At 58.8% G+C, this 18,105-nt stretch overlaps 8 protein-coding genes across 8 annotated transcripts; 3 read left to right on the forward strand and 5 right to left on the reverse strand.

Moving 5' to 3' along the window:
- Positions 1–61: 61 nt before the first annotated feature.
- Positions 62–1,825, forward strand: BDZ90DRAFT_262762 (ankyrin; the record flags this gene model as incomplete). Its single annotated transcript, XM_025508526.1, has 1 exon — positions 62–1,825. The coding sequence occupies one exon, from the start codon at positions 62–64 to the stop codon at positions 1,823–1,825; it is 1,764 nt and encodes a 587-aa protein (XP_025359517.1).
- On the reverse strand, positions 1,807–4,442 carry BDZ90DRAFT_234518 (hypothetical protein). The gene is made up of 2 exons (XM_025507048.1): positions 3,989–4,442; positions 1,807–3,892 (listed from the first exon to the last, which is right to left on the reverse strand). Exons 1-2 carry the CDS (start codon positions 4,286–4,288, stop codon positions 2,135–2,137), a joined length of 2,058 nt encoding a protein of 685 aa, XP_025359518.1. The 5' UTR covers positions 4,289–4,442; the 3' UTR covers positions 1,807–2,134.
- A 215-nt stretch (positions 4,443–4,657) lies between these two features.
- On the forward strand, positions 4,658–7,611 carry BDZ90DRAFT_276091 (hypothetical protein; the record flags this gene model as incomplete). Its single annotated transcript, XM_025508912.1, has 4 exons — positions 4,658–6,111; positions 6,184–6,672; positions 6,769–7,357; positions 7,598–7,611. The coding sequence occupies exons 1-4, from the start codon at positions 5,152–5,154 to the stop codon at positions 7,609–7,611; spliced, it is 2,052 nt and encodes a 683-aa protein (XP_025359519.1). The 5' UTR covers positions 4,658–5,151.
- Positions 7,612–7,960: 349 nt separating this feature from the next.
- On the reverse strand, positions 7,961–8,927 carry BDZ90DRAFT_234521 (hypothetical protein). The gene is made up of 6 exons (XM_025507049.1): positions 8,734–8,927; positions 8,584–8,669; positions 8,503–8,523; positions 8,418–8,439; positions 8,133–8,347; positions 7,961–8,056 (listed from the first exon to the last, which is right to left on the reverse strand). The coding sequence occupies exons 1-6, from the start codon at positions 8,883–8,885 to the stop codon at positions 8,037–8,039; spliced, it is 516 nt and encodes a 171-aa protein (XP_025359520.1). The 5' UTR covers positions 8,886–8,927; the 3' UTR covers positions 7,961–8,036.
- A 294-nt stretch (positions 8,928–9,221) lies between these two features.
- On the forward strand, positions 9,222–10,012 carry BDZ90DRAFT_281896 (hypothetical protein; the record flags this gene model as incomplete). The annotated part of the gene is made up of 5 exons (XM_025509405.1): positions 9,222–9,328; positions 9,397–9,482; positions 9,548–9,659; positions 9,722–9,933; positions 9,996–10,012. 5 exons carry the CDS (start codon positions 9,222–9,224, stop codon positions 10,010–10,012), a joined length of 534 nt encoding a protein of 177 aa, XP_025359521.1.
- BDZ90DRAFT_281897 (hypothetical protein) lies at positions 9,913–10,916 on the reverse strand (the record flags this gene model as incomplete). The annotated part of the gene is made up of 6 exons (XM_025509406.1): positions 9,913–10,093; positions 10,155–10,351; positions 10,426–10,447; positions 10,506–10,526; positions 10,597–10,682; positions 10,756–10,916. 6 exons carry the CDS (start codon positions 10,914–10,916, stop codon positions 10,074–10,076), a joined length of 507 nt encoding a protein of 168 aa, XP_025359522.1. The 3' UTR covers positions 9,913–10,073.
- An 816-nt stretch (positions 10,917–11,732) lies between these two features.
- On the reverse strand, positions 11,733–15,395 carry BDZ90DRAFT_234522 (hypothetical protein). The gene has a single exon (XM_025507050.1). It carries the CDS (start codon positions 15,329–15,331, stop codon positions 11,750–11,752), a length of 3,582 nt encoding a protein of 1,193 aa, XP_025359523.1. The 5' UTR covers positions 15,332–15,395; the 3' UTR covers positions 11,733–11,749.
- Positions 15,396–15,571: 176 nt separating this feature from the next.
- Positions 15,572–17,916, reverse strand: BDZ90DRAFT_256130 (hypothetical protein; the record flags this gene model as incomplete). Its single annotated transcript, XM_025507877.1, has 2 exons — positions 15,572–16,302; positions 16,465–17,916. The coding sequence occupies 2 exons, from the start codon at positions 17,914–17,916 to the stop codon at positions 15,610–15,612; spliced, it is 2,145 nt and encodes a 714-aa protein (XP_025359524.1). The 3' UTR covers positions 15,572–15,609.
- Between the last annotated feature and the right edge of the window lie 189 nt (positions 17,917–18,105).

Raw genomic sequence — 18,105 nt, forward strand, 5'->3', positions numbered from 1 at the left:
TCTCCAACTTCTCTTTCTCTTGGACGTCCCGTCCCCTACCGTCGTCGTCCTCGCGACCACAATGTCGCCGCACATAGGGGATGGTCCTCCTTCGGTGCGCTCTTCACTCCTCTTCGACTCGCACTCACTCCGCCGCACTGCCCCACCTACGCCGCTCCTGTCCTCTTACCACAACCAGCCACGCACATTCCGCCGTCTTCAACCGGATCTAGAGGACGTACGACGCGAGCGTTCCAAGGTAGTAGCTGCCGTCGAGCACAGGGACGATGATCCGCGCCTAATGCTGGGTACAAAGCAAAATGCTATCAAGTCTCCACCGACCGTCTGGAAGACACCGTGCTCATCGACGACGATTTCGCAGCGGTTCAGACGGGCAGTGATTAATGACGATCTGTCTGCGGCGAGGCGGTTGGCTAGTTATGCGCAGCAGCTTGCGACTACACGAGAGGATCATGGAATTCAGCTGGAAAGTGGCGGAGAGGAGAGCATCAGCTCGAATAGAGCACGAAGACATCAACGCGCGAATATGGGTCAGGTCTTTAGCATCCGCAACGTTACTTCAGCGCCTCCCACTCCCTCCTTCTCGTCCTCCACAAACCGACGCACTGCCACTCCGTCCTATCCTCGTGGCAGCGTAGAGGCAGAAGCGTATCTTTCGCACCTTACCTCGCTCGAGCTGGCAATCATGTACAACTGCAGCCTCGCGATGATGGAGTGGCTGCTGGATATGGGACACGAGGAGGAGAATCTCGAGTATGGCTGGACGCGAGATGAAGAGCAGGGAAGGACAGTTCTCCATCTGGCGGCAATTGCCAATCGGGCGGATGTGGTTGCCTTGTATTGTTCGTACGTCAATCGTGTTGCGGGACACGGCGCGAGTAGGGAGCTGGTCGACCTGCCTGCTGTTGGTCCCCCAATCCCGTCTACCTCACCACAAGGCTCAACAACACCAGGTCTCTCCCCACTCGGCCGTACTGCGCTTCATGAAGCCGCCATGCGCGGCTACGATGCCGTCGCTCTTGTCCTCCTTTCCCGCGGAGGGGACCCTCGTCGATTAGATGGATACGGCAATACGGCCCTACACTACGCCTCTGCTTTTGGCCATCTGACCACGCTCCAGATACTCATGGACGCAGCAGCAAACGACGACCGGCACGATAACTCTGACGCACTCTCCACCTCTTCTTCGTCGGACAATCTCTCCTCGTCCCTGCCCGAGGATGCAACTACAGCGCTCAACGCCGCCTTGTTCGGCAGCAAGAACGACGGAGATTTCTCAGCGGCAGATTATTCGTACACACTCTCCGACCGAGCTGCTCTGGAAGCTTTGGGCCGTAAATGGTTTGCGGAGAGTCGAGAAAGAGAGAAGCGCAAGAAGTGGGAGAGGACGATGCAAAATGCGGAGAGCGCTGCTGCGGCTAATTCATTCTCCAGTGGGCTCACCGGAGGTGGAACGCCAAGACCAAGCTCTGCGGCAAAGGGGACCAAGGGAGGAGAGGGGGAGAAGGGTAAGAACGAGACGTCCGCGCCCAGCAAGACGCAAAGGCGTGGCTCTACGCTTGATAGGCTCAAGAGCGGGGCAAAGGAGGTAGTAAGCGGGGCAGCCGCCAGTATTGCAGCGCATTCCCCCCGTCCACGCTCCCCACGGCCAAGATCACCCAAGACGGGAGGTGGCTCGCCAAGGGGAACCTCTTACTCTCCTCCCTCTAGCCCTTCGAGGCGCGGTGGAAGTAGCAGCGGTGCGGATGCAACGCCGATGAGTGTTGCACCTCATCCGCGCTTAGCGGCTGTGGCAGGTCCATTAACATTGCCCGGAGGCGAGTGATACGTATTCGCGAGTCGTGATCACGCGCAGTAGAGAGGTATCGAGGGCGATCGTTAAAGAGAGAGGTATAGCAGCACGTCGAGAGTGGGAGAGATGGTACAGAGAGACGCACAAGACAGAAAGGGGCGAATAGAGGGAAGGGAGAAAGCGAAAGCAGGAAGTCAAGCAAAGCAAACGCACAGCGTAGCAGCAGTACATACAAAAACGGAACGCAGCGGCACGGGAGGTCGATCCTTTCCCTCTCTGAGATCGACCATCCTTCCGCGCTCAAATCAATCTTGCTCCTCCTCCTCCTCACCTCTCCCCTCTTCACGGAGCGAAATCGAATCCAAGTCCCCGGCCCCCATTCACATTAGAGCGCTTCCTCTGCCTCTGCCCAGAACTGAGCGTAGGGCTCGCCGTGGCCGGATCAAAGCTGAGACCCCTGTATCGTCTGATGACGGGCGAGCCTGCCTGCTCAAATGCGCCTGGGGTGAGCACCACTTCCTGCCCTGCTCCATCGTCCCACCCGTCCCCATCAGCAAAGCTGACAAAACGTGCACCAGACGCCGAAGGACCCCGACTTCGCGGCTGAGGCGAAGGCGAGACGTTCACGAATTCGGAGTAGGCGAAGCAATTGCTTGTCGTGTGCGGAGTACGTGGGGTGGAGAGGACGGAATGGGATGAGGGAGTAGGGGATGGGGTGCGTGGCTGCTCCTGCTGCGCTGGAGAGGTGCTGCTCTCATCGACCGTGGGCAGGCGTGGGCGCGAAGACGAGGCAGAAGGGCCAGTGTGGGAGCGAGAGTGCCCGCCGTAGCTGTACGTGGGAGGGGAAATCTTTGCTGCCGGCTGAAGCACGCCCGAGTGGCAGGCTTCGAAGAGTGTGCCACCGCCGCCGCCGCCTCCGCCTCCACCGACGTTACGGCCCCACGTTGGCGCGGTAGACTTGCGGCGTTCGAGCGAGTCCAACAGGCTCGGCGTACCAGGGTGGCCATGTCCTGTCGCCTGGCTTTGATGTCCTTGCTGTGGCTGTGGGCTGCTCGCAAATCCCAAGAGAACGTTTGCAGCCAATGCATCCCCCTCGGTGTGGGGCGTGACCGGAGGTGCCCCTGGCCCTGACGTCGAAGAGTTGGCGTTGTTGGTATTGACCCGTGCTCGGCGTGGTGTGATGCTGCTTGGGTCGGCAAAGGTTCCACCTGGCGAGTCTTGGTGGCGAGTAGGAGTGATGGGTAAACGCTGCGGCTGGGTAGGTGTGGTGGGCGGGCGGCTACCCCGAGCGCTACTGGGCGTCAGACGATTGCGTTCGTCCGCCAGTGCGGCCAACACGCCTGCAACTCGGTCCGTCTCCTCACGCCCTTCGTGGTAGCGCGATTCTTGCCCCTGCGCCAGCCTCGGGGGAGGCGGCAGTGAATCGACGTCGATTCTCCTCCTCTTCTTTGGCGTGGACGGGGTCCTGGGCCCTCTGCCTCCTGGTGAGTAGACAACAAAGGCCTGCCTCGGATGACTGAAAGCCATCTCCTCCTCCCTCTCCATTGCCTCGCGACTCGGGCTGTTGTGCGGGTCGATCCCAGCTGGTGGTCCGCCACGCCTCGCTCGCTCTGGTGAGCCGAGCTGCGGGAGGGAGGAGAGGTGATGAAGTTTGGCGGAGATGCCCGGTCGGTGGTGAGCAGGGGAGGTGAAGGGCGAGCCACGTGCGTCCTGACGCTTGGGTGTCTGAGGAAGAGTGGGAGCAGTTGAAGGTGGTGGAGTAGTTGCCCTCGCAGGGTCGCGAGAGTGCAAGCGCCGTGCCACGTTGCTGCCGAAGATGGCTTCGTAGAGCGAAGGCTCGCTCCCGCGGTGCGTCGTGGTAGTGGCGGGAGGTGCTCGAGGAGGTGGTGGCGAGGAAGCTGTGAGACGTTGCATGGGTGGTGACCCAGGGTAGGACGCCATTTCCTCGCTCACGATGCTATCATGGGATGGTCGCCTTGTAGTGAAGTTGGCCGCATCCGTATGAATGTATGCTCGTGTGGACACCCCATCAACATCATGATCGTCATGATCAGGTGATGATCCGGCGGACACGATACGTTGGCGCAGTCGTTGAACGGCCTGATTGTGATAAAGATTGCGTTGTGCGTGCGGCGGCGGTGTCAGTAATGCGCTGCGATGCAATGCGGTGCACAACGGAAAAGGATTAAGACTCACAGCCATGACTTGGCGAGATGAATGCGCCGCCGTCGTTGATGATGATGACGAGGGAGTTGCACGCTCATCGTCGTCGCTGCTGCTACTGGTAGGATGTTGACGTTTGCGCTGATTCGTCGCAACAGCCATGGTGATGTCGTGCAGATGAACGGAGGTCAAGACCTGCTGTTGATGTTGCTGCTGCACAGAAGCGGATGTCTTGGAGGTGTTGCCGCTAGTCGATGATGATGACGACGGCTGCTGGTGCACAACGCCCGCCCAGCCGCCGTTGCGTTGATGATGAGTGGTAGTGGCAGCCATGCAAGACCACGCTGGCTATCCGGGGTGATCTGTTCAAGGATGGTGAACGTGGAGATGCAGCGACGGAAAGGGGTTTGAGGTTGATGAGACGTCGGATCGGGGTAGAGGATGAGGATGTGAAACGGAGGCGGAGGACAAGGAAAAAGACCGGGTCGGTCGATCGCGACGTGGCTGACCTCGCGAGCCCCTCGAGCCTCGAGCCGCAAAGGACGCGTTGGCAAATGGGCGCGACGCGCGCGCGCGCGCACAATGCCTTTTTCGCGTACAGCAAGCCACGTGGTTTGAGTGGCTCATCCGCGCTAGTGCTAGCCACGCGAGGCTGTAGCACAGCCCCGCTCAACCCAACGTCGTCATCAGGCTCAGATGCCTGTGGACCATCTCCCTCGCCCTGGGCTGCCTAACAACATCGAGGACCTGCGTCACCAACGACGTCACACGGACATTGATGCTCAGCATGATCTCCGGGATCTCCCGATCATCTCACGCTTCGCCACATCGTGTTCCCATACCTCGTGATCCCCATCGGCGGCATCGGGACGCAGCGTAGTGATTAAGTGCGGCTTGAGCGTAGGGTTGCTGGTCAGCCCGCCGTGGAGCTAGCCGAAAGCCAAATGCTCCTCATCGAGCCGACAAGCTAGCCAGCCACTTCAGCATAGCCCCGATCTTGCCTTCACTAACCCCGCAGTAAACCACTCGCCCCGACGTTATCATCGCTGCGTACACAGCCCGACCATACAGCGTGGCTACTTGAGGATTGAGGATCCAAACAAGAGCACTGAGCGGCCCTCGACGATTATAAAAGGCACTTCCTCCCGCTCCCTCTCTGCCTCGACACACAGACAACGATCAGCCACACAATAAACATGACCACCACGGCCAAGCAAGACGCCACATACGCCCACTTATCCCCCACCGCACCTCTCCATACCATCGGGAAGCGCCGACACGCCTCCCTCATTAGCGAGGAGGAAGTTCACCTACATCTGGAGCTCCTCAAGAAATTCGCCGACCTCAAGCGACGCGTCGAGGCAGGAGAGTACGGTAAGGAGCCTCGAAAGGAGCAGAACGGCGACCACCTACCAGCTTACACTGCAGCGGCCAAGAGCGAGAAGAGCGATCAAGGGCGATCATCTTCAGCAGGCCCCTCGCACGCATGGGACGCCTTCCTCTACCGCGCGCTGTACCGCTTCGAGTGGTGGATCGACTACATGCTACCTCAGCTGTCAAGCACCTCGACGACGACTGCTGACTCGGCCGAGAATGCCCCCTTGGAAGGTCTATCGGCACTGTACGCTCGAAGCTTCCGACCTTGGTCCCTCTCTGCCCCGGACACTCACCAGTCTCACGTACGAGACTGCCCGAAAGAGTGCATACCACCACTAGATGTAGCTTTGATCTGGCACGCCTACCTGCTCAATCCCTCACGCTACGTCGAGGACGGCATCCTTCGAGGGAACCACGCCAAACTCGTTCGTATCAAGTTCCCGATGCGCCAGCTCGTCGAAGCCGGAGGTGATTCAGACAAATCAACGCTCAAAGCTACCTCTTCAATCACTCGGGACGCTGAGGTGATGTGGGAGCGCAAGAACCCTCATTCCCCCTATGATCCGCTGGCTCATGATCCCCTCGGAGAGACGGAAAAACTGCCAATCGCATGTATCGGCTGTACAGCGAATTGTGAGGTCAGCTGGAGAGACCTCGCTACCCCTGGATGGAACATCGAGTGCTGGAATTGCCAGCAAAGCCTGGATGCTCAGAGGCTCATTGGTGGTTGGTTCTGCCGAGATCTTGATGACTGGTCGAAAGGTGGAGATGATCAGACGGTAAGTGCCCCGCAACAGGTGTATCGGTGCGATGAGATCTGAGACCTGACTTCCCCTTCCCTACCCTCTCAGGGACCACGCCTCCGCGGCGGTGCTCTGTCGTCACGCGACGGTCGTGTCTTCTTCAAGGACCCGTACGGACCAATGCTGCTTCGCCTCTTCTCTCACGCCCGCACCACCACGCCTCTCAACGAACGCTCTCGCGGCGGCGGGCCACTACGTAATCCGAATTACGACGTCTACGGTCCCATCAAGCAGACATCTCGTCCTTACCAGCTGGACGGGGCGGACTACTTCAGAGGGATGCGCATAGATGACATTGCTAGACACTTTACAACTCTCGTCCTGAGGCAGGTGACGGGCAAGAAGAGGCGCCGAGACGTTAAAGTCCGGGTTGCACATCTGATGCGCTTCTACATCGACTCCAATCCCATCTCGATGGGCGCGAGCGTCGACTTGGTGGCTGCAGTGCGCCGTCAAGAAAAGTTTCTGGCAGAGATGAGCTCTCTTGGCTGGCTCGACTCCACCACGCGGGACGAAGAGGCGGTGTTTAATGGCATGGTGCGCTATCATCGTTGGCTTCATCTCCTAGCGGAGCACCCGGACCAATTCCTCTCTCCTACATTGGATATTGACCTTGCCTGGCACACGCATCAGCTGCACGGTATGGGCTACTATGGCGACTGCTTCAAGACCGTGGGACGCTTCATCGATCATGAGGACAAGGTGGAAACAGGCCACCTGCAAAAGGCCTTTGAGAGGAGCGGAGATCTCTGGTGGCAGGAGTGGGGTCAGCCTTACTCAATGTGCGGATGTGCGAGACAGCGAAGCGGGGCAAAGCGCAACGGCTCGCTGCTCAAGCGCCTGATACGACGCTCGATGCCTGCATCAACCAAGGAGACGACCCTCAGCGACGAGAAGAAAAGCATGTCAAACGACGCCGAGAAGACCCGGGCAGATCAAGCCTCCTCCCACCCCGGCGTCAGCGTGAGCGCCTCTCCGGACATGACGCCCTTCTTCTACGTTCCCCCGCCCAATCACGACGAAGTCTGTGGCCGCGGGCTAGCGAAACGCAATGACAAGCGTGGCGGAGCGGCTGACTGTCTACCGGGCAACAAGATAGGCCATCAAGTCGTGCCCCGCTATGCAAAGGGGAAAGTGGTCGGGACAAGAGACGGCATGGCCGCCATGCCCGTGTTTCCCCAGGGCACGAATCCGCCTCCTACGTTCTTCGTGTGGGGTGGCGGTGCGTGTGGCGGCGGCGGTGCGTGTGGGGGAGGAGCGTGTGGTGGCGGCGGCGGCTGGGGGGGTGGCGGAGCCTGCGGCGGAGGGGCATCAGCTGGTGGAGGATTCGGTGGTGGTGGCTGCGGTGGAGGGGGAGGAGGAGGCGGCGGGGGTGGTGGATGCGGAGGAGGTGGTGGAGGAGGCGGCGGGTGCTGATGACGGAGATATCAATACGATACCTTGTACGATACCTTGCACGCAGTGATGAAGAAGTGACACTGGAGTCGTGATTGAGTCGAGCGGATCGAGGCGATCTGAAAGGATAGAGATACAGCAGGTCGGATTAAGGGTCGAGGTGAGGCGAAACGAGGCTAGGCGAAAGACTGTAGGGTGATGCGTGACTTGTCAGCAAGGTCTCTTTACGGATGCTACAATCGGGGTACGCACGCGGTCAGAGAAAGGACAGAACACCATTTCGGGCGGTACATGGCGCAAGGCTCAATCAAAAGAACTCGCAGCTTGACCCTTCGCTTCACTCTCGAGAGATCCTCGAAGGAACTTGTCGCGAGCAAGCGGTGATTTTCACCAAGTACATAATCTCATCAGTTCACAATCAAAAGAAGCAGTCCCTTGAGGCGATTTGATTGGATCAATCAGGAGGGATGACTTGCGAGCACGGCTTCAGACCAGCATCGCTGCTTTCAGTGCCACGCCTTGCACCCTGAAAGCCTCGCGTAAGTCGTTCAGGCAATGACAGTCAGTCCAGCGTCGCGACCGCGGCGCAGTCGTCCACTCACATACTACAAAGTCAACCCAAGCGGTTCCGGTCTCGAGAGAACTGCTGGCGTTGCGACTTGCATCCATCAGCCCCGCATCGCTCGAGACGCCTACGATATCGAGATCGCTCGTGGACATCCTAGCCTGACCCTTGGGCTGACCGAAGGCAAAGTTGATGAGCCCCGTGGTCGAGACATTGATAAGTTCACCGGCTGAGTGGTCGAGACAGTCGAGTCTGGCCGCCGAAAGGAGAGTTGGGTGAGATTCAATGCGGCAAGAGAGGAGAGGACGCAGCGCTTCCCTACCTGTACTGGCCGGCGCAGACACCTGGCGAGGGGGGTGTGGAAGAGACTGAGCGACCGTCGGCAATATTGGCGCAACAGAACTAACCATTGAACCAATAAGTGCGCCCTGGAATTAATCCGACGCACTTGTAAGCATCACTTGCTTGCCACTGTCATGAGAACTTACAAAGGTTGTTGTCGTGGTCTACTGACCCAGTCGGCGAACAGTAGATATTCTTGAAACCCTGCGCCGCTTCGTCTGCCAGTTGAACGCTAAGACGCGAGCATGCAATCGATCAGCACCAAAGCAGCTAACGATCATTTCTCCGATACGCACGTGAGACAGTGAAAGTTGCCATTACAGATGTCAGGCTGATTGAGTGCCGGCGGATGATGCACCTTGGCTCCCTCGATCTCCCGGGCGATCGACGCAGCAGACGCGACAGCTGTCTTCAAGGCGGCAGAGAGGAGAAGAGCAAGAGGAAGCATTGTGTTACTGAAGATGGGATCGAGGATCAAAGGAAGACAGTGAGCAACGGGCAAAGGCGACGTGTAGCCTTTCTCATCTCGAAGGGGCAAGACGACGAGGGCAAAAGGGTTGAGCTACTTCCCGTCCGTACCGCAGTGTGATGAGACGCGAGAATGGTTGCTGATGGCAGCCGCTCGAGGGCACGGGGCACTTGTGTCAATGGTTTATGATAAGGTGCTCTTGAGCCCCCTCTCTGGGCGCTATCGAGCTTTCTGGTAAACCGTCACGTACTGGCATCAGCGTCGTGCGACATGCTCTGCCCTCAACTCCAAGTCCTCGTTTGCATCGCTTTCTTCATGCTGTCTAGCAGCAGTCAGGCTTCGCCCGTGGCAACCAAGCTGAATCGCCGAGTACCTCTACCTACTTTGCCGCCCATCTGCGATGGCCCTTTTTACTGCCTCACGTGAGTAGAATCCATGTGTACGGCTGCCCAGCGCAACTGACGTGTACCCTCACACGGTGGCGCTGCAGAGTCGAGCTGGCTACAAACGCATACCAGGGCTTCAAGAACTTGTGGTGCGTGGCTAGTGGGCACTCGGATGATGATGCGAAGCAGTGTGAGTGTAAAGAGGAGCGGCGCGACAGTGATAGAAACTCGAAACTGACGCTGCTTCCTTTTCAGGGCGCACCTACTTCTTCAATGGTAAGCAGCATGCGGTAGAAATATCGGACAAGGCGCGGCGAGCTGAAGAAAAGCTTTCACGCTGGACAGGCAACTGTGCGGGCCAAGTCAGGTAAGTTAGCCCTGTCATTCGGAGGATCCTCGCAGAGAGTCCTTTCTGACTGGGACGCGCAGGATGACCTGCTCCGAGATGTACCCCGGCGGGCTTACCGTACAAGGCGAGGGTTTGGTGGACTTTGCTTTCAGCCAGAAGGGTGGACTTTCCCACATGCACACTCTCGACAAGCAAATCGCGGGTCTCTCTAGCGATAGGCAGATCCTTGATGCCGCCACAGGGGACATGGATACGCTGATCACAGACATTGGCTTTGTTGACTTCATTCTCTGTGAGTGAGCCACGCGAAGAAGTGACAAAGGATAGAGTTGACAGTGTTCGCGGTCGATACAGACTGCAAGGACTGGTAGCAGTCGATGCGCTCATTTGCTTCTTTCGACACGTCGTCTTTCTCCATCTCGTCGTAACTGTTCAGGGCCAGAACTTGCACCCTGCACAGAAATGTCAGTGTCATGCCTCATGCTTTCTTCTGGTGTGACACACCGCACTCACAAGCTTGCAGATCAGCACCTGTCACCTTCGTCGAAACGGTTCCCGACCTACTGGGTGCGACTTGAAGTCTTTTGCCGTCGCTCGTAACGCCAATGAGATACTGGTCGGATGTGCTCAACGAAGAAGTGGGTCCGAAGGTGAAGCTCATGCGGGCGCGATGATTGGCAGGCTCGTTGTTTCCGAGAGGGCAGAGGAGTCTGTATAGCATGAAGAGAAGAGCGCATCAGAATGGCGGCAGGTGAGGGGTGAATCTGGCGGAGACTGAACTGACTCGACGGTGCCAGAGCACGGGCCTGTCAGGGAGGGCAAGCGTCAGTTTTGTGTGTGCATGCTACTGACGAGAGAGCTCACCGTTGATGAGGTACGAGACCCCTGAACGGAGGGAGGGAAGTGGTGCCATCAGGTGCGTTGCGCATGACCAGACGCGCTTTTGACGACTCACAATTGTCGTTGTCGTGGTCGATCGACCTCGCAACAGTGCAGCCGAGATTGCTCAGTGCGGGGCTGGCGTCAAAGCCCTTCTGAGCGCTGCCAAGGTGTCAGAAATCGGGGATAAGCGAAACAACTCAGGCACACAGCTGAGACAAGCTCCTGTACGTACGTCAAGCAGTAAACGGTACCACCAGCGCAATCGCTGGGCAAGGTGGAATGGACGAAACGCGTAGAGAGGTCGGCCCGCTCAGGCGAAGACTTGGCCTGGGCAAAGCCGCTTGCAATGAGCAGCGCACAGATGATGGCGAATACGGACTTGTGGCAGAGCATGATGACAGAATCAAGGGGTTGAGGATTGGCTGACAAGACAGGTTGGAGAGCCAGCGCTAGGGTCAAGTCGCTCGCAGAAGTCACGACGTGCCCCGATGATCCTTGCCACTCATGAGCCGCTGGGCAAGGGCAGCAGGAGCGCAAGCTGCAGTTGTGCGAGCGTGAGGATCCGACTGGTCACGGTAGTCCACTGCCAGCTCCCTCGACGCGTGCCCTCGGCCCATCACCATCGAGCCGTTACCGTCACGAGCCTTTTGGACAGCACAATGCTTTGTCCTCCCCATCAGAGTTGGGCGCCACCTCGTCGAACAATCTCAACCAAGCCGCCGCGACGATGAAGATCCTCACATCCCGCCTTGTGACAGGCACGGCGCTTTCCAGCAGTACGGTGGCACTGTTCACCATTGTCTGCCTACTTCTCGTCCAGGCTGCTCCACCCGAAGGAACCATGTCAACCGGCGACGCCTGCTGTCGTTCGCTCTTGACCAACACCTGGTGAGTCTGCACTTCTCTCAGCGGCTGGCAGTTATCGCTGAAATGAAGAGTACGCTTCACTTCGCAGCGAGAGCCAGCCCGCCTGCGTTGGCAACTGGACAGCTGATGATTGCTGCGTTTAGCTGGACGGAGAGTCGTGTAGCGTCGCGACTTGGCCAGACGATGCGCAGGAAATTCAGGTGGGTAGCTTCGCTGCATGCGCGTCGGACACAAAGGCTGACTTACCGCACTTTCTCTCGCTGTCAAGCCTCGCCGCCTCCCTACAACAGCACACCACGAAGGATCGTCGCCCTTTTTGCCACTAAGCTACCATTAGCCTCCCTGAACAATATCACAATCTATAACTTTCCCTTCTTCCCATCCACCTCGCTCTCTTCACTCTCACTCTCGCTCCCCGATTCACTCTCACTTCCACTCTCACTCCCACTCATGCTCTCATCCCCGCTACTCTCCTCACCCTTAGCATCCTTCGCTCCCTTAACAATGGGCAATGTCTTCCTTCTCACCTCATACCCCTCCTGCTCCCTCAGACACTTCTCGATCTCACCCATTCGCGCCTCTGACCCGACAATGGCGGCAATGCTCGTCTGGGCCTCGAAGACGGGACAGACCCATTCGCGCAAGACGCGCTGCACGTCTTCGAGGGTAACGGAGGCCACCTTTGAAAGGAGGGCACGACCACGTCCTCGTCCAGCGGGAGCGCAACGAAGGAGCTCGTCGGAGAAGACTTCGCCCGCGCAAAGGGAGACGGTGGAGACTCCCTCGGCCACATTGTAGTGCAGCAGCGATTTGGCCGAGTCGAGATCGGTCTGTGTGAAGCTTGGTGCAGGAAGACCGGATGGCTTCCCATCCTTTCCCTTGGATCCAGCCCACTCCCTCACACCGGCGACGGCCTGTACGACCCGCTTCGCCTCCTGGAAAGCCCTGGCGCTGTCAGGTGCACGGTACAGGCTGAAGTGGAGCTGCCCCGCTTCGACATCGATGCGCAGGCTTGCCCCGTATGCCAAGCCAGCGCCGCGGACGTGTCGCCACAGGACGGATTCCAGAGCGTTGAGCATGGCCACGGTGACGACGAGAGCTGGATGGTCTGGGTGTGCGTACGAGTTGGGCCCGCGAGAGGTGAAGACTGCGTAAGATGATTCGACTGTGGGGAGAGAGGCGAGGAGGCCCGTCTTGCTGGGCTGACGTCCCAAGGGAGTGAGGACAGAGCGCGACCACGGAAGATGGACCGGCGAAGCCGATGACGCGGAGTTGTTGGCTTGCTGCTTTGCCGCAACACTCTCTGCCAATTGACGCCAGGGCTGCAAAGCGTTCTTCCCGCCACTGCCCACCACATCACCGCCCACCGCGGCGACCATATTGTCCAGTCTGAAAACACTGCGCCTTACTTCCTCCAGCTCGCCCACCACCTCCTCCGGCTTGCTACCCAGCCTCTCGCTCAAGGCGGGCATAAACTCCAGCATCCTGAGAATCGAAGTAGAGACATTGCTCGACTTCCCCTCATCGTGGGTCAAGCTGCGCAGCAAACTCCAGCTAATACCTCTGCCGTCCCTCTTGAGCTCTGGAAGAGACTGCGTCGTCTTGGCAACGGAAACGCGCAGCCTGTCTACGCTAAATTGCGAGCCCCAAAGCAGGTCGCGCAACCACCCCACAGCTTCGGCGTAGCGATTGCGCTCGACTTTGACCTCGATGCAGACGTTTTCTGCGAATCCGCCTCCGACACCCAGCCCGGCATCGTATTCGACGGTATCGTCGTCCAGGCCACGCACTACGTCCTCGTAGCTGAGCGTGGCAGCGCTACCGTCCAGCTTTTGGAGGGGAAGTGAGAAGAGGGTGGAGAGGTAGAGCTGGAGTAGCGGCCGCAGGTGAGGAGCGAGGTGCGTCGTAGGGAAGACGAGGGAGACTGTCAAGAATGCCGAGGGGACTTGAGTAAAGTGGATGGGGAACGGGAGTTGTGGGCCGTCCAGCTCCGGAGCGAGGTGGTCGTCCAGAACCTTGTCTAGCGGCGTGGTCTGGCCATCATCTGCGATCTTCGAGACCTGCCCTTCCACCACACCATCAGAGACGGGTGCCTTCCCTATCAAGCGACGCCCACTTTGGATCCACTGTATACTCTCCTCGCTCGGAATTCTAAACCCACTCAGTATTTCATCCGGAATCGGACGATCGTTCTCCGCCCTCGCCTTGTCCAGCTTCTCAGTCAGCTCCTTGAGCCCCTCCTCACCCAAAGCGGCCTTGCGCTTCTTCTCCAAAGCCTTGGTGTCTTTGCGCAACGACTTCTGGAGCGTCTTGCTCGGCTTGCCCAGCACGACCATTCGTGCGTTGCAGACGAGCCAACGGTCGATGAGCTGCGCCCATTGTGCGCTGGTCCACCCCGCCAGAACCTCGTAACGGGCCACATCGTCCATGCAGGTGAAGAGGTCTTTGCCTCCCGCGTCCCCGTAGAGGTGATCTTGGATGAGCACGTCGGCAAAGGATTCGCTCGTCTTGGTCTCGAGATGATTCATCAGCTTGACGCGGTCACGTCGAATGCAGAGCTGCATACGTTGCATGTCGATGCCTTCCTTTGCAATCTTCTTGAGCAGAGCGAGCAGCTCGCCATCAAGCTGCGCGAGCTTTGCCGTCGGTACAGACGTGAAGAGCGCGGAGATGATTCCACTGCCCGCCTTGCTCTCCTGCGAGAGGTAGACGTCGGTGCACAACGGATCGTCTCGCTCGACAAAGGCGCGTTGCACGGGCGAGACGGCCGAGTCTGTGAGGTAGGTGGATAAGACGCTGATTGCTTCTTCTTCTATCCAGCTGCCCAGCTTGGGACCAACCCAGGAGATGTAGACTTCTCCCATGCTCTCGTCCTCCTCAGGGAACTCGACGGTCGTCTGACGTCGCAGAGGATCGCGAGAGGAAGCGACGTCTGCGTCAATTGGGGTGAGAGAGGGCAAATCGCCGCGTAGGGAGCCGTCGATGATGGGTGGCGTGGCAGAGGGAGTCTCGAGGAAGGGGCGAAGCCAGCCTGGTGGACCCGAGGGACCTGGAGCCTTTCCGGCTGCGATCAGTCCATCGTCGATGCTGTTGACGGTATCGATGAGCTGGGCCAGGGGTAACGGGCCGGTAACTACCAAGGCGGTGTTATGCGGCGCGTAGTACTTTGCATGGTAGTCCCTGATCTCTTGTGCCGTCAACACCCTCAACTTGTCCATCAGCCCACCCGTCTCACTGCGATACGCATTCCCTTCAGGATAAAGGCTGCGCTGCATCCTCAACTCCATCAGGTCTCCACTCGTGTTCTCCCTGCCTTGCATCTCCGAGAAGACGACACCAGCATCATGCCCCTTGCCATCGACGTGGTACACCTCCGTCGTGAAGCCTGCATCTGTGATGGTAGGTCGGAAGAGGTGGTCCGCATACACGGGCAACATCCTCAAGAAGCCATCAGAGGAAGCAGTCGTGATGGTATAGGCCGTATGGTCGTTTGCGGTCCACGCATTCGTCCCCGATGCAAAGCTGCGGTTGGCTAGTGAGTCCAAGATGCCCTTGTAAGGGTAGTCGTGCGAACCCAAGAAGATGAGATGCTCCAATGTGTGAGGGACCCCCGAGTCAGTAAAGATCTCGGTGGGGACGGTCATGTAGGCATTGAGGAGGGGAGAAGGGAAGTCTGCCCATACCAAGGTGAGGCCAGTGCGGGTGCTCTTCCACTTTTGCACCTTCATATCAGGGGCGTAGGGAAGGGCGAAGGATTGGAGCAGTTTCATGTTGCCACGCACGTCGCCGAGTGAGGGGGGCGGTGAGGCGTGCCCATTAGCTGATGGCATCGCGGTGGCCATCGTGGCAAAGGAGTTGTGGCGTCGGGCCAAGTTGGACGGAGCAACGAAGAAGGAGCGCGGCGTTGAGGAGAGGGAGCAACAGAGCCGGCGAAGGAGCATCAAGATGAATGCTCACTGTATCTATGCCCGTCTGCGACTGATCTCCCTTGGGGATTAGGATGATGGAAGGCGGAAGGGAAAGAAGAAAGCGCGGAGGAGGCCTGAGCGGTTGTCAATCCGAGCCAGGCGGAGAGGCGGAGAGGCGGAGAAGCGGACGGAGAAATGAAGCGAGCCACAGAAGAGACACCCCAGCCGCGGCGGCGATCCGGCCATTCACGACCCACGGCTACGAATGAGCAACGCACAACAGCAAATACAATCTATTGTCAACTCTCTCGCTAGACCGCCGTCAGCACCAGAGCTAGCCCCGCCTGAATAAGGAGCGGCGTGTATGCCATCGCCACAAGCGGCAAGCACGACGTGGCGAGGATGTGATGCTGATACCACGCCTTTGTCAGCAGATACTCAACGTCGAAGCGCAACGGCCACGATAGGAGTTGCGAGAAGTACAGCGAAGAGCCATACCGCTTGGTGATGATGTCGAGAAGGAGAGCAAGATTCCACGGTAGGAGTGCGAAGATGGCTACCAAGGCGAGGACTGCGGTACCCCAACGACGCAACTGTCTTGTATCGCCGTCTGCTTTGCTCACCGGGAGGAGGTAGAGGGGACCCATGATGAGGAAACCGAGAACGACCGCCGCGCTCCAGTTGAGGACGCTCAGCACTGCAATGATGGCGCCCGCGTGAAGCAGGGTGAATGCATGGACGAGGTGGCCTACCCTCCGGGTGCGACGCTGCCAAGGCGAGGGCGCGTCGCTACCGCCCATCAGAGTCGTGGCTGCAAGGACCAGAAAGGCGCCACCCACGAGGATGCTGTTGAACTGGGCAGCCTGGCGCTGCATGACGCCGAGAGAGCCTCCTGCCGCGTAGACGTCTGACGAGGTGAAGACCATGAGGGCGACGTACCCCACAAGGTGACAAGCAACCATGGCAAGCAGAGCCGTTCCAACGGGTCTCGAGAGTGCATCGAGCTGAGAGAGGGTGTCGGCGAGGTCGCGCTCCGACGCCTGCAGCGATGCGACGTCGAGACGCAGATCCATGTCCATAGGGTACATCAGCGGCACGTCTTCCGCTTCCTCATCTTGCCCACCGGCCGCCTCCATCAGCCTACCGACCAGCGCCTCCTTTCCCACCCTGGCGCGCCTGCCTTCCGCCGACCACCTCCCGATCCCAGCAAGCGTCAATGCCACGCTCACAAGGAGCGCCACGGGCAGATAGATGCCCAGCTGGACAAACCAATCAGGTCCGATCCCCAGCAGATAGAAGAATTGCGAGTGGTGCAACCTTTCAATGAGGTTCGAATAGCTCGTGACCTGCGACACCAGTATCCTCCCCATGTGCCAAAAGCCGTACGGCCCTCTGGCGGGTGTGGCGTACAGGGTGATTGCATCTACGTGGTGCCGCAAGAGAAGGGCGTGCGGTCCTTCTGGGAAGGATGCTGCAAGCCCGCCGAGCTGGGAAAGGATGTTGAGCGCGGCCTTGCGATACTTGGCTACGCCGCGCCAGCCCCAGTGCAGTTCGTCTTCCAAAAGTCTACCGAGCCAGCCCCATCCTCCTCCATGCTCCCCATCTATCGCATCTTTGAAATCTACATCCGTCCCGGGCAGGCGGACGGGCACCCTGCCCATAATATCCGCCACCCTCCCGAGTGTATTCACAACATCGAGATTAGGCACCTGCCCATCGATACCCGTATGCAGCACAGCTAGGCTCTCAAACGAGTCGCTCGGGTAGTCCACGCCTACCGCATTCCACAGCATAGCTCCCTGTGCTGCTTGCACCTCGTCACGGCGGAGATTGGGGGAGGTCAAGCCGTAGTATGCTTGAGTGAAGGCGTGAGCCCCTTCGAGGTGGCCGGAGGAGATGAGGAAAATGAGGTCTTTGCTCCAGTGTGAGCGTGCGTGCGTTGTGAGGTGACGGGCGAGACCGAGCACCGTCGCAACGCCGCGGACGTTGATGCGAGGGCCTTCGGGCCGAGGAGAGCCACTGTCGTTGCTATCCGATGACGCGTCTGGGTCGTCTGAGCCGTCCCATCGACTTTCCCAGCTGGCAGAGATGACCATGGCCTCCCTTCCATCTCCTCTTGGGCTCCACCACCTAGCATAAGCGTTGGCTCCCTCCTTACTTCTCCCTCCCGGCAATGCAAAAGCCCACTCCTGCTCATGTGGATCCAATCCGAACCCTATAAGCTTCCCTCGCACCCACTTGGCCCTATCCATCTCGCTCTTCCACTGCACCTCCTCCCTAATCTCCCTTGCCAGCTCGTCGCACAAGCCTACATCGTCCCACTCCCAGTATACGTTGGCCGACGCCGGCTGGAGGGCATTCTCGTCTACGTAGGTCCTTTTGGCAATGGGTGGGGTTGGCGTTGGGAGGCAGAGGAAGAGAGTGAGGGAGAGGAGGATGAGCAAGGGTGGGAGAAGAGGGCCCAGCGAGGAAAGGAGGGAGAGGAGACGTTGCCGGAGTACTAGGCGCCGCAGAGCGCGAGGCGAGGGCGCCGCTGTGGGAGTGGGCGACTGCTGCGTTTCTTCACTGATAGGAGGTCTTGACGATCCATTCTGCAGCGGGGTCGAGAACGTGCCCATAGCAGCGAGCGTCTCGTCCGCTTCTGCCTCGATTTCCTCTTCCTGCTCCAACTCCTCCTCTAATAGCTCGTCCTCAGGTTTAGAAGGTACTATCTCAGGTGTAGGAGGTCTTCTCTTCGTTCCATTGCTGCTACTATTGGTCGAGGTCCGCGGCGTCTTGGAAGCTCGTGGTTTCCTAGCCTTTCCAGC

Source organism: Jaminaea rosea (genome assembly GCF_003144245.1).
Source record: "Jaminaea rosea strain MCA 5214 unplaced genomic scaffold BDZ90scaffold_17, whole genome shotgun sequence".
NCBI lineage: Eukaryota > Fungi > Basidiomycota > Exobasidiomycetes > Microstromatales > Jaminaea > Jaminaea rosea.